The following is a 15,068-nucleotide window of genomic DNA, read 5'->3' on the forward strand; positions in this document are numbered from 1 at the left end:
AATAAGTTGATGATTAATTGAAAAGTCAACTTCAGTATAAGCGGTAATCAACAGCAACCATTAATGATGCCAGAGCATAACATGAGAAGGAATAATGTAGACAGCAAACAAAAGTTGAAGTCAACAAAGGACTAACTGAAAATTCCATAATATAATTTGGTCAAAGACTAAAAGAATATAATTCATTGGTAAACAATATATTATAAAACTGCTTAAGGCAGTCACCTCTAAAGAGCTTGTGCCTTAAAGAAGAAACCACACCATATATACAATCAATCATCTGAATCAATGGAAAGATTAGTATCAAGTCGCTAACAGCAAACAAAGACTAGAAAACTAATTAACAACAGTTACTATATGTTAGAAGAAAACAAGCGATAATGCATCTCAAAAATTATCTAGCAAAGATAAGTTGATGATTATACAAGGCAATTAGACACAACATCTTTGACACGTCAAAAATTCCACACCTGAAGTATTTGACTTAGCCTAGGACATAAGATGATTTGGCAGAGCTTAGCAAATGATGATTAGTCTAAAACCAATGGTAGCCATATGGGAAGCCATTGCATACGTTGAAACTGTTATGTCTTCCATGTCAGCAAATATAACAACCAAGTATCAATGATTGTAAAGGCTGGTCAATCAAATGAGCAAGGATTATCAAAGAGCTATCATGGAAGGCTCAATGACAATAATTAATGAAACAATTAGAGTTAGTTATGAAAAGTGGTGGTTACCAAAGGCAGCAAGTAATATATGTAAAGCGTTAATATTAGTTAACTCAGCAACCACCAATTGTCATAAAATGGTGCGATTAAGGAAGAAAGACGTTTATGAAAAGGTATGAGACATGTCTTTTCAAAATATCTTATCATCCTTTCAAATATAAAAAGAGGCACTTGACCTCGATTCATTGAACATCATTGGAAGAAAAGAAATAAAAGAGAGAGAGCATCAGATTACAAAGGTAAATGTGATCTTCAGCAAATCGATTGAATAAACATTAAAGATAAGAACTAAACCTAACACTAGTCAGCCACACGAAATGGGAGGAGGTCTCCAATTAAGGAGGAACCGCTAAGGGAACCCTATTGCAGTGACAGTCAAGGGAGAAGTGCTATGAAGGCACCCTACTGCACTGTAATTAAAAGAGCTGCTCAGGGCACCTTAATGCAGTGGTAGTTAAGGGAGAATAGCTAGGAGGGCACCCTGTAATTGAGAGAGAACTGCTAGAGAACCCTATTGCAAGTCCTTTCCCAACCCATACATCGAGGGACTAGTGGTGAAGAACGGCAATCTTAGGGCACCCCACTATGCTTCAAAACTCCACATCTTTCATGCTTGGGATTCACATATAATTTAAGTACAGCGTCATCATGATGATAGATTCCTTTTACTCTAAAAGTTGATCAATTTATAAATAATTCTAGCATTATTAAAGAATTAAATTTTCTTCACACTAAATAGATTCTATATCAATCAATACTATCTCAAGGCCTGTAATGATGATGATAATAATTTTGTGACAGTAATCCCCTCCATAATGTCTGAGCATCTACGATTGAAGTGATAGTTTTGTTTCAGAATGATACTATAGGTAAAAAAGATCATAGGTGCATACAAATTGAATGTGAATATACTAGTTAATAAGGACTACTGAAATAGGGTTCAAACTATTAGAACATCATAAAAATAATATTTCTTTATAAATCAGCTATTGAATGCTAGTGCAGCTTGACACTATAGAAAGATTTTATAGGCACCGCTGGGGAAAAAAATCTCTTCATCGAACAGGAATGGTTAATATCAAATAACTAAGGAAAAAAGTGCTTGCATAAAGAAATGCTTCAATGAAGCCAATACTGTTGATCTTCAAAATAAACTTGCAAAGAAGGTAAAATGGAGATGCCACCAGAATTTCTTCTGCCAAGGGGCTATATTGAGAGCTAAGTTTTATTCGATTAAAGAGGTGTAGGAGCTACCAAACTCCCAAGAGCAAATATAGCTATAAACCTTCACATAGAAAAAATAAACCATCAGGAACAATAAAAAAATTAAGAAAAAATATTGAATGTCAAAGAAAACATAGGCCTCCAAAAGCAATTCACACAGTGACCTAAGATGATAATGTCAGCCTCGTAAGTAATAAACTGTCACATGCGATGGTCTGACAGAGAATGAAACCTGGTCCCTAGCACAACAGGCAAATGAAGTGGAGATTTCAAGAAATCAAAAATAACGACAGCATGATCCTCACACAAAGCCAAAACAGCCAAAAAGATATGCCACTTAGTAATTTGTGAAGATGGCAATGCCAAGTCGAAATACTCGACACAAAAATAAAAAAGAAGCCATAAAAACACCTGTCGAATCACCACAGATGTCTGCACTTGTAGGTACAAGTGCAGATGCCTTAGTCTCTATAAATGATGCCACCAAATAAACCCCATGAAATAAAAAATCTGCCATTGAACTAACCTACAACTGCAAATAGTAACCAGTACCAACCAGGATCTCACCAAAACTGATGAAAAATCTCAGATGATGCAGGAGTCACTGGATGTTGACTCTGATACCATGTAGGAGTGATCAAACTCCCAAGAGCACACACAGCCATAGACAACATAGTAGTAAATAAATCACCAGAAGAATAAAATATTAAGATACAAATATTGTGCAAAGCCTTAATTATAAAGGAAGAAGGCAGTTACAACCAATGTTCAAGTCTCCACAAGGTTGCTCTCTACTGTGGTTCTTAATTGAGAGTTGTTGACTTTGACTCTTGGTGAAATAGTGGGGCTTATTGCCTATAGTGTTTACAACCAAGGATTGAAGAACATAATTGGCTTCGGCCCATTACCCCAATAGTTTAGGCAAGAGCCTACAACACAGTGGTAAATTGTGAAAATCTTATCTAGGAGGTTGGGTTCGAATCTAGTTGAGATTAATAAATAATAATAATTAACCACAACACATACTAATTTACCGTGGCTTAGGCCTCTTACCAATCTAAAAAAAAGGCAGGAGACAGGTACATGCAACTACCTGAACAGAAACTAAAAATACCTAGGTTATTACATATTAATTAGCTTAAGTAAGCTTAATGTAAGAGTAAATATTAATATTACTTCAACAGAGAGAAAAAAGGCAACAAATCTTTATTAACGAGTTGAAAGAAAAACTTACTAGGGACAGTATTATCCCTATCAATATTGAAGTAAAAGATGAACTAAAATCCAGAAGTTATAAAAAGGCATTACTGAAATTCTACAAGACCATGCTCTATTCTAAATGTGTTAAGAAAAACATGAAAGCTAAACACCTTCACATGAGAACCATTCCAGAGCAGATAATTAAATGTTCTAGGTCTAGAAAATAAATTTTCAAATGAGAAGATCTATATGGCTATCAAAACCCTTAAGAGTTGAAGATATTCAAGCTTTCATGGATTAGCTGTATAGTTCTACAAATCAAACATTTGACTCGATTAATACCACACAACTATTTTGGTCATATATAAAGAAGCAATAAATGTAGGAACTCTTGGCAAAGACATTAACAAAGGTGTAATTCAACTGTTCTGAAAAGATGGTTAGAAAGCTTTGAATGTTTCATATAAAAATAAAATAATGGAAAAATCCATTAACATTGAGAAATGTTTTCCACAAAATTATCCCACATTCATTGATTGGTTTTAAAAACACTGGGTGGTGTTTTCTTACCTATGATTTTCTCTTGGGGAGATTTACTGCAAAACCTGTTGACTCGCCAGGTTTCTGAATCTGATGAAGAGCTTGTGAGTTAGTGAAGCATTTGTTAGATGATCGTGACTAGGTTTTCCAGGGAAGAGGGTGATTTTGTTAGATAAAATCCATTTGGGGGAACCTGGCATGTGATAACAAACATCTGTCATTGACAAGAAGTTGTTCTGCAAGTGTGGGTTGCAAAATGTTTCAAAACTATGGTTTGTTTGTCAATGAAGTTACTGAACAATAAATTTTACAATCCAATGGATGATAGTATGATCAAGACCAAAAATCTGACATTGAGCATGTTTAATACTGGCCTGATATTGAGAGGTATGAAGCATTCATATGATGAAAATGAGAACAATGAAGACTGTAAAGAATATGAATGCATAGATGAATATAATAGTGCAGTTTTCACAGTAGCTAATGAAGTAAAATAGTTATTTCACTGCTAATGATGTAAACAGATAAATGCCCAATAATTCCACCTCTGCAATACCAGAAAGTGCTGCAACACCCAATAATGAAGTTGAAAGTTCTAGTTATATGTGTATTAATGAGCAATATTTTATTGACATACAACAGTAATCTGTAACACAGAGATAGCATGTGAACTGCTAGTTGATAGTTGTTTCTGATGTCCTTCAAAGTGCGCATTTGTCTTTGTCCTTGGAATGTTAGTTCCTTTTTGTTTTATTTTAGTGGAAATGATATAGCTGATTTTTGTGGAGAAAAAGATTAATGTAACTTAACTAGTAAATTACTTTCGTATACTAAAATAATAAAACCTACTATTTCATGTACAGCTTAATCTTTTCTACCTAAGCCTATTAGTGTATAGATTATATCTAAAAAATCTCATTACTATTGAAAATTCCAACTCTAATATAAAACTATTCAAAGTAAAACTTATAAAATAAAATTTGAATGCTCCATCATTATCCCAAACTAATCAATTTCCAGGCTATCCATGGTTTTATTTTCTGCATTAACCATACAAATGAGCCAAAAAATGTAAGAGAATGTTATTTTTTAAATCACAACCACTTTTGAAGAACTAGGAAAAACTCAAAACCCAACACAGCTGGACGGTCACAATGATTACTGATTAATAACAATATGTTTTTAGTGTAATGTTACTATAGAATGAGCCATAAACATAATTTATCTAGAATGAGATTAAATGAGTCAAACTTAAGCTCTAAACTATGTCCATGTATCACTATACATTGAGACTCAATTGTAAAAGTATGAAAACCATGTGTTCCTTACCATTTGCAATAGAAGTCCGTTTAGGAGGTTCACCATCTCCTCCAGAAGGTTTACTAGGAGCTTTACCAACTCCTGTAGAAGGCTTACTAGGAGCTACAGAAGAAAATTTGACAAGCATTGCTGATCTGCCTTGACATATTGTCTGCCCACTTATTTCCTGGAAAGCTCCAAAATAAAGAAGCACAAAGATCAGAGTATGAAAATCAACAAGATGATCGATGCATACAATCCCTAAGATTTGAAGATGCAATCCACTAACATGAAACACTAACTTTGTCTTTGCAATGTAAAATATAAACTTAGTTATTTTTTCAAAAGTCCATCTAGGACCAGCAAAAATTCCAAGACAGACATCATTTCAATAGCTACACTTCTGATAGGCGAGAGCCTATAACACAATGGTAAATTGTGAGCCTCTTATCTGGGAGGTCTTAGGTTCGTATCTACTCGAACTCAATAAATAATAATTAATTACAACACAATAAAACTGAATCTTGGCTCTTGGCTTCGGCCTCTTACCAATCAAATAAATAAATAGCTACATTTCTGACAGAAATCCTCCAAGATGGAAGAAAACTGTTCAAATATATTCCTAAACCGCTGTAGTACAGATTATTGGCTATTCAATGTAAATTAAAGGCACCTCCTTATAATATCTCTGGCAGAAATTCACTTCAAGATATTTCTGAACCACAAAATTGTTGCTCTCTTTCCAGAGAGGAAGCAGACAATAGAATACACTGCTCTTCTTGTAACCCACACCTTTTTCTCTCTCAGTCAAAAGAGCAATTCTGTTAGTGCTACTATATTCTTTACCAGGACTTAGCTGGCATCATATTAGTTTGAAGACTGCAATATCCAAGTAAGCTATAACAAGTTGAATGAATATGTTTACTATTAAAAAAAGCAAAGCCATGCAGACAGTACCTTTGCCTTCTCAGAAAGCAACTTAATGTAACATGAAACTTGCAACAATTACTTATCAATTGGGATCTGCAGGGAATGGGAAAGTGAACAGAAAAAATCGGCAAGCAAAATGACTTTAATAGCATCACTGGATTATTTGACTTTTAATGTTAATTTTATTTTTTTAAACTTCACAGCTGTATATTCATCTTTAAACAATTTTTCATTGGTTGGCAAGGGTTAGGCTCCACTTTTCACCAACACCACTCATTAAACCATTTTGAAATCCCATCAAATTCTTCTAGAATGGAAGAAAACAAATTGTGTTTGATGTCCTTTGTCTAATCACTTTGTGATTTACCAAGTTCTGGTCAAGTCCAAGTGAACTTACTGTCTTGCCAAGTCCAAATATTTCAACTGTGGCATAAGTTAACTAGGGTATGTTTAGAATTGAAACGCCTATAAGAACCTTTCAAGGCATGTAACCCCTCTAACAGAACTGGAGAAGACAATTCATAGAATTTCTAGTGCTTTTCCATATTTATGGCAGTCACTGGTCACGGCATAAAATAATTTTTCACTTCAAGTCAATCAACTATGTGAAAGCATTATATACATGTTCAGCCAGCATTTATCACTAAGTTTGGCAAGCACAAATTACATTTTCCATTTGAACTTCATCTTTAAGATCGCCCAAAAGCAAGTGCATAGAACTGTGCTCCACTAGTAATGGGAACACTTAACACCAACAGATTCCAGGAGCAAATGCAGGCATGCTGAACCGCACCATACCCTTAACGTATTGTATGTGTACTTAAGTTACGCGCCCTTGAAAGGTGTGCGCATATCAGGAAGCAAAGGCTTCTAAAATATGAAAATGTAAGGGTGTTTTTTGTTATATGAATCAAAGGATTAATAATAACCCTAATCCAATCCCATACCACTCCTCATTTCCGTCTCATCCAACTAATTCATTGGTCCAATAAAAAAATGCCAACGGAAGTCATACATGGCAACAAATTCTTGCAACTTCGATTTCATTAAATGTTTGACCCAAAAACGAAAATCTTGGTTGTTTACTTTAATAGAGCCAGGATCGGAGATCGTCGTATGAATGTGGCAGAACATATCCAAATGTTTCCCAGAATATTGTATAGTAATGCAGAGATGAATGACTCGGATTAGATCGATAATACCCGAACGAATGATAAAAATGAACTGGCCCTAGAATCTACATTATCAGAGAACACACAAAGAATACATACACAAAAATCCATAAAATATTAAAAACCCTAGATTCTTAGATGGACCACAATCTATCCACCTATTAATCTGTACTAATAATAACACGAATCTGCGATTTAACGCATAGTGTGGAGTTTGAAGAAATGTACCGAGACTGAGCGACGCAGGGCCCGAGCTATGGAGGACGCCATGACTCGATTGCCTGTGTTGTGCGTTTTGGTTGAATGCCTTGCGTTGCTGTTATATTATATAATCCGCTGTCAACCTTTTAGAGCTGCCTCAAATCATCTAACCGGAATCACCTTGTTCCGAAGAGGACAATTTATTTTGGCTTGGTTGGTCTTTTGCATGTGTTTAATTTCAATTTGTTTTTAACTAATTTAGTGGCAAATGCACCTCTAGATGTGTCAATGGCTATTTGTGGGAACTTTGTTTTCTATGTTTTGACGGAAAAATTGTAAGTTGATCAAAAAAATTGTTAGTTTGGCCAGAAAATTCTTTCCAGGGCAATTTTTATCTCCCTCCACTTTTAACTCTTGTTTAAATATTTATTAATTGTTATCTTCACTTTTAACTATTATTTTTCTTTTTCTATTTATTAGTTCTAATCTCCACATTACTTCATGTTGTGATCTATTTAATTTTTTATTTTTAAAATTGATTTTGATTTTAGTTTTTACATTATTTTAATTTATTTTTATATTAATTTAATTTTTCTTTAAATATTATTTTTTAGTTTTTATAATTTATTTAGTCAATAGAATATTTGTTATATATGTTTTTTTTTTCTCTTATTAACGTTGATAGGCATTTACAATGGTAGGGGAGTGGGATGGTGTGAGCATGTTAATGTTAGCTTTTATTCTTCTAAGTTAAATTTCACAAGCATCTACATATCAAAAGTTTAAATTTTATTATAAATAGAATATACTTTTAAAAACAATTTAATAAATACTCCATAAAATTAATGTTAACTTGTATTCTTCTAAGTTAAATTTGACAACCATCTACATGTCAAAAGTTTAAATCTTATTATAAGTAGAATATACTTTTAAAAATAATTTAATAAATACCACATAAAATATTTGTTTAAATTATAATATTTGAAGATATAAATCACCCATTTTTTAAGAAATTAAAATAAAAAAATTAAGTTAGTAAAAACTAAATAGAGATAAAAGAAATATAAATAATTTTAGATGTACTAAATTAAATTATAATTATTTTGTGGTGGATATCTACTGGCATTTCTTTAAAGAGGTTTATTTAAGATATCTATACTAGTTAATTTTTCATAATAGATTTTTTGATAAAATTTTTTAAATGAATTTTTTTTCATATTTGATAAATTTAATTTAAATACATAATATTTATTAATCTATTTAAAAGATTTTAGAAAATATTATGTTATTTAAACTAAAAATTATTAATAATCCAATTTGTTCACATAAGATTATATTTTAAATATCTTTTTTTAACTTTTTTTTTTTTTCTTATTTATTTAAAAAATAATTACTTGTGGTCTCCACATTTGATTATGTTGTGATCTCTATTTATTAAACTTTTGATTTTTTAAATTGATTTAGGTTTTAGTTTTTAAATTACTTTAAATTATTTTTTATATTAGTTTAGTAATTTTTTTAATATTATTTTTTTTAATTTTTATAATTTGTTTAGTCAATAGAATATTTGTTAGAGATGTCGTTATTTTTCTTTTTCTTTTTTGTATTTCTCTTATTAATTTTTCGTAATAAATTTTTTGATAATTTTTTTTAAATGATTATTTTTTCATATTTGGTAAATTTAATTTAATTTTGAAATTTTGAAATTATTGATCACGTTTCTTAAACAATATTCAAATTTCTTAAATATTATAAATTTTATATCTATCTTTTAATCTTCAACTTTTTTATTTTTGTATTTTTATTTTTAAAAATATATATGTTTACATTATTTAATGTTCATTCTACATTTTTCTCTTAAATCTCATCTCCTATCGGCGCACTCATTGCATGTACAAAAGCATGTGACTGCTAGTTTAGCTGATAGGCTATTTGTGGGAACTTTGTTTTTAGAAATTGAAATTTTGACAGAAAAGTTGTCAGTTAGCTAAAAAAGTTGTTAATTTGGCAAGAAAATTGTAAATCTTTCCCGTTAATTATTTACTGGTCAGTTTTTATCTCACTCCATTTTTAAATCTTGTTTTGATATTTATTAGTTGTTATCTCCACTTTTAACTATTGCTTTTCTTTTTTCTATTTATTTAAAAATAATAATTATTTGTGATTTCATATTATAGCTCATGTTGTGATTTTTATTTATTTAACTTTCGACTTTTAAAATTGAATTAGATTTTAATTTTTAAATTATTTTAATTTATTTTTTATATTAGTTTTTTTTTTTATATTATTTTTTTATTTTTGTAATTTACGTTCCTATTTTTTGTATTTTTCTTATTAATTTTTTATAATAAATTTTTTGATGGAGTTTTTTAAATATTTTTTATATTTGATAAATTAAATTTAAATAAATAATATTTATTAATCTATTTAAAATATTTTAGTAAATATTATGTTTTTTAAATTAAAAATTATTAATAATCTAATTTGTTCACATAAGATTATATTTTAAATCTCTAATTTTAATTATAGTTTTTTGTTTATTGAAAAAATAATTACTTGTGATCTCCACATTAGCTCATGTTTTGATCTCTATTTATTTAACTTTTGATTTTTAAAATTGATTTAGGTTTTAGTTTTTATATTAGTTTAGTTTTTCTTTAAATATTATTTTTAAATTTTTATAATTTATTGAGTCAATAGAATATTTGTTAGAGACATTTTTTTTTCATTTTTTTTATTATTATTAATTTTTCATAATAGATTTTTTGATGGAATTTTTTTTAAATGATTTTTTTCATATTTGATAAATTAAATTTAAATAAATCATATTTATTAATATATTTAAAATATTTTAGTAAATATTATGTTATTTATATTAAAATTTATTAATAATCTAATTGGTTCACATAAGATTATATTTAATTATTATTATTTTATTTTCAAGCACCTATCGGCTTATCATTGCAAACACACAACTGCTAGTATATTAAAATGTGGGGAGGAAAATTTTGAATAATTTTAGTTTGTGTAAAAGGACAATTAATATGTGACACGTTAATCACTAGCAAATATACGCATAGTTGATAGGTTTTCTTTTTTCAATTCAAAAAAAATGATAATTAATAATAAGTTTTTGCAATAATTTTTAATTTTATCTTTTATGTAAAATATATATTTAATAAATATCTATATATAATCAATTTTTTAAAAGTTAACTAAAAATTAAAATATTTGGTACAAACTAGTCACGAGCAACTGGTTACATCTAATTGTTAAACTCATTATCTTTAAAAAATCGCTAAATTTACCACATGAATAATTGATATTTAAATAATGGCAAAACAGACATTAAACTTTAAACAAAGACTATTTTGGCAAGAGTCTACAATGCAATGGTAAATTCTAAGCCTCCCATTCGAATCTACTCAAGATTAACACATAATTATAATTAATCTTAACAATAATAATAAATGAATAATAATCTTTATAAAGAGATTGATAAAAATAATCACTACAAAATACTCTATACTTCAATACAAAGACTAATTACAAATAAATCATTTCAGTGTTATCAAATAATTTGATTAAATACATCACTAAACAAAATTCTTCCAAAAACTATTTCAACATCTTCTATTATCGATAATCGAGAAAAATAGTAACATTTGTGCAAAAGATCATTACACCATACAACAACATTTCATTGTGCAATAGCCCTAATAGTAAATATGCAAAACTCTTTTAATAAAACCATTACCAATATTCATACACTTTAAATTGTATAAACCAAACTTTACATGCATGACCAATAGCATTTCAGAGACCCTTAAAAAAAATCATGATGCAATTATACAAAATTTAACAAGCCATTAATGACATCTCATAATGTTCAACTTGTAATCCAAAAAAATATAGCCTATATTTACTGCAAAACTTTTCGTAAGACAACTTCACCTTACAACAACATTTTACAGCAAAAAAATTTCGTACAACAATCCTAATAGTTAATATGCAAAACTTTAATAAACTATAATGAGAAAATCAAGTCATTACCTACTTAGAAAACATATATTGAGCCTCTATATGAAGGTAATGAAAAAATAATTCATCATAGATAACAATAATACAAAATAATGAATAAGATCTCGCAATGTTTGAGTTATAATTTGAAGTGATCACAACTCAACTTACGACATGAAGTTAATTAATGATTTAAATATATATATAAATAGTTAAAGGCATTACAATTAAATTAGAAACTTACCAAGAAGAAGAAAAATTAGAAACTTTCTGGTAGGATTGACAATACTAAAAGGAAATTTAAATCCCTAAAAATGGGTCATTGAAAAATCATAGAACTGAGAAGGTCTTACAATATTTCCATCCAAAAATAGTTTCGAGGAGCAAAGTTCCCACACTAAGCCTATTGACTTAATTAATCTATAATACGCTAAGCTAATGTGAAATCACAAATTTTTTTTTTTCATATTTGATAAATTGATTTTAAATAAATAATATTTATTAATCTATTTAAAATATTTTAGTAAATATTATGTTATTTAAATTAAAAATTATTCGTAATCTAATTTGTTCACATAAGATTATATTTTTAATCTCCAATTTTAATTATTGTTTTTTGTTTATTTAAAAAACAATTACTTGTGATCTCCACATTAGCTCATGTTTTGATCTCTATTTATTAGTTCCTGCCTATAGGCAGGATTACTAACGCATTCATGCAGGTTTTTTAGGCTTGTTAGTTTCACCAATCGCGTCTATGTATTTTGCCATTTCTCAAAACTGTTCTAATGTTTATTTTCACTAAGCATTTTCGAAACATTTATTAATCTTGTTTATCTCACGTTTCATTGGCTGTACTTAAATTAGGCAAGGAGAAAAATGATTTTTTCCAAACCAAAATCGATGAAAATTGTTACAATAAATTTTGTCGTGCATACCTGTCCCACTTGGAATTCTGCATTAACGTTACTTGTGCAGATTTAATTAAATGCTTATAAATGCTCGCCTTATCTTTATCTTCCACCGACGCACTCAGCATTTATGTCCACCTTTCAGCTTACTTGATTTTCTGCATTTGTAATCGTTTATTTCTCTTGACTAAGACAAAGCAAGGAAATCTGTCTTTTGCCAGTTGAAAATCTTCGCAGGATCCAGAAATTTAAGAAGCAAGATTCGTGGATACTTCTGTTCTCCTCGATTTTCTGCTTTCAGACAGGTCAAGCCATTTCTAATCTATGTGTTCAGTATTTTTTTATTTTTATTTTCTCTGTGCAGTGCATTTTTATCTAGAAATGTTTTGTGTTTGGCTGGATTTGGGCTTTTCTTTTCATGTAGTTGAATTTTTAATATTTTTTTTGGGAATCAGATTTATTCAGTGTTCAAATTAGTCATCGTGTCACTTTTTACCTATTTTTACTAGGCTGCTTTCGTCTCTGGTTCTAAAACTGAGTGGCTTTTCCTATTCTGAACCAGAGATTCTTCAATCAGACACAAGAATTACAGAGCGGTTTGTCAGTGGTGGGTGTCGAACCTTGGTCGCCTATAGTCCTTAGCCTGCCACCGACAGTTTGAGGCTTTATCTTGATCTTTCACAGTTTCAGAAATCTCATTTTTGTAGCTAGCTGATTTTGTGCATTTTTGATCGTTTATTTCTGTGCACTCAGAGAAAGCAAGGAAATTTGTGTTGGATTTCCTATTTCTGTGGGCAGTGGTGAGATTTCCTGCCATGAGAGCTCATTTCTTATTCAATAGTTATTTTTCCATTTTTTCTTTGTGCAGTGAATGTTTATCTGAAAATATTTTGTCGATTTTCCCATGTCAATAGCGAAGCATCTGCCTGAATTAGGGAGTCTATTTCTGTAGGGTGGTACAAAGAAGTGAGAGCCGGTTGCGACAAAGAAGCATAATACAAAAAGCAAGACGACTATGCTTTAAACCAGTAAGTCCTTAGACACCTCTCTGACAAATTACCATATGGACTGTAAAGTTGTTTAGCCTTCAATCTATTATTTTTGCATACCCGGGCACTTTTAAGCCTTTCTCTTTTAGAAAGGTGGGAGAGATACCCTCGCCCCCTTTTGTCCTCCTCAGTTCCCACCCCGTGGGGCTCCTGGGAGAGAGAGATCGATCACTCCGAACCTGAGTGGCTAGGGTTGGGTGGGGATTATAGTTCCCATTTGGAAGGGTCAGATAAGGCAGGTCGTATCCTCATCCCACAGCCCAAGAAATTGGTGAACTCTCTCTGAACGAATACACAAAATGTGATGTTGTGAATCGCATATCTAAGTCTATTCCTGTTTCGAGATTAGCAAAAGATATTGCTAATAAAATTAGTATCCCATCATTCAAGCTACCCACTGCATCTGAAATCGCATCTCAAATTGGGATTCCATCTGCGGCAAATCTTGCAAGTTAAATGAAGATCCCATCTGCCCAAATCAATTAATCTGAAGTGATTTGCCAAAGCAACGTGCTACTATCGAAATCCGTTTGCAACTTTAAAAAAAAAAAAAACCCAAAAAACCTACACAAATCATATTGTGGTGGTAAAGAGAAGATTTTTTGTCATAACCCTGAAACTGGGAATCCTGATCTACCTTGCACTCCTACATGCAAGCGAACAATTTTCAATTGTATAATTAGAACTTTTCAAGATCTTTCTCCTCATCAGAAGGCCCACACATGTGTTTAGCACATAATGACTGTAGCAAGCAGGTTGTGCTCAACATGGAAAGGCTAAAGAAGCCTCACAAGTATCATGCATACCTTATAGACAGAGGGGTTTCTTCTTTCAATTCAATGGAATGACAAAAATGTGGCAACAAACTAAAACCTTGTCAGGTGATAGGTAGATGAGGTGTTAAGATGGATCTCCCCTCCAGATGCAAGTGTGACAGCGATGGACATCATGAAAATATACGTGTTGACATTTGTATGCTATACACTGTTGCAACATCTGCAAACACGAGTTTTGATTTTTAAATTTAAAATAATTATTTTTTTAATTAACATACAATAATATTAAAACTTGGTTAGAAGACTATATTTATAATTATGTCAAATAATTAGCTTTATTTAAATAATTATTATTGAAATTTGACATTTGATTAATTATAATTATGTTTTCTCAATTTATAATTAATTTCTTACATCTAATAATATATTAAATTTGATATAAGAAATAAGTTTTAATCTACATCAAATAATTAGATGCTTTACTATTTTTTAAATATTCAATTTTGCAATTTATATTTATTTCAACAATATTAAATTTAATTATTACTATTGTAGTATATTACAAATTCTCTATTAATATTTCTATTTAAAATATTTTTAACTTACTAATATAAAAAGTAAATAATCTACTTAATAGTTTTAGTTAATTAATAATATTATTAATTAACTATATCAAGTATTAACCTTATAATCTTATAGTTATCATTATAATAATTATAATCTATATAATGTATTAATAAATTGATAAGTAATACATAATATAGTTTTAATATTGTTAACTTATTAATAATTAATTTTAATATTATATTATAATATTTAATATTATCCATATAATCATTATTATTTATTATAATATTATAACTATAAGATTTACAAATACAATAAAATTTCTAACTAATAAATATTGATTTATGCTTATATATTATTTATTTATTATTTATGAATTCTAAATTATAAAATTAAAATAAATTGAATAATTATATATTAACTTAATATAATCAACTATATTAATCAA

General features: G+C 29.6%; 1 protein-coding gene across 1 annotated transcript in view; it reads right to left on the reverse strand.

Annotated features, from left to right (window-relative positions):
- Positions 1-7,417, reverse strand: part of MGP1 (MALE GAMETOPHYTE DEFECTIVE 1) — a 55,473-nt gene extending 48,056 nt beyond the window's left edge. Inside the window, exons 1-2 of the mRNA XM_089813651.1 lie at positions 7,325-7,417; positions 5,025-5,181 (exon numbers count right to left, since the gene is read on the reverse strand). Of these exons, the coding sequence (XP_089669777.1) occupies positions 5,025-5,181; positions 7,325-7,366 (199 nt within the window). The 5' untranslated portion in view covers positions 7,367-7,417. The remainder of the gene's footprint in view (positions 1-5,024; positions 5,182-7,324) is intronic.
- Positions 7,418-15,068: the final 7,651 nt, after the last annotated feature.

This window comes from Cupressus sempervirens, chromosome 2 (assembly GCF_028749045.1).
Source record: "Cupressus sempervirens isolate cs-2001-9-10 chromosome 2, ASM2874904v1, whole genome shotgun sequence".
NCBI classification, from domain to species: domain Eukaryota; kingdom Viridiplantae; phylum Streptophyta; class Pinopsida; order Cupressales; family Cupressaceae; genus Cupressus; species Cupressus sempervirens.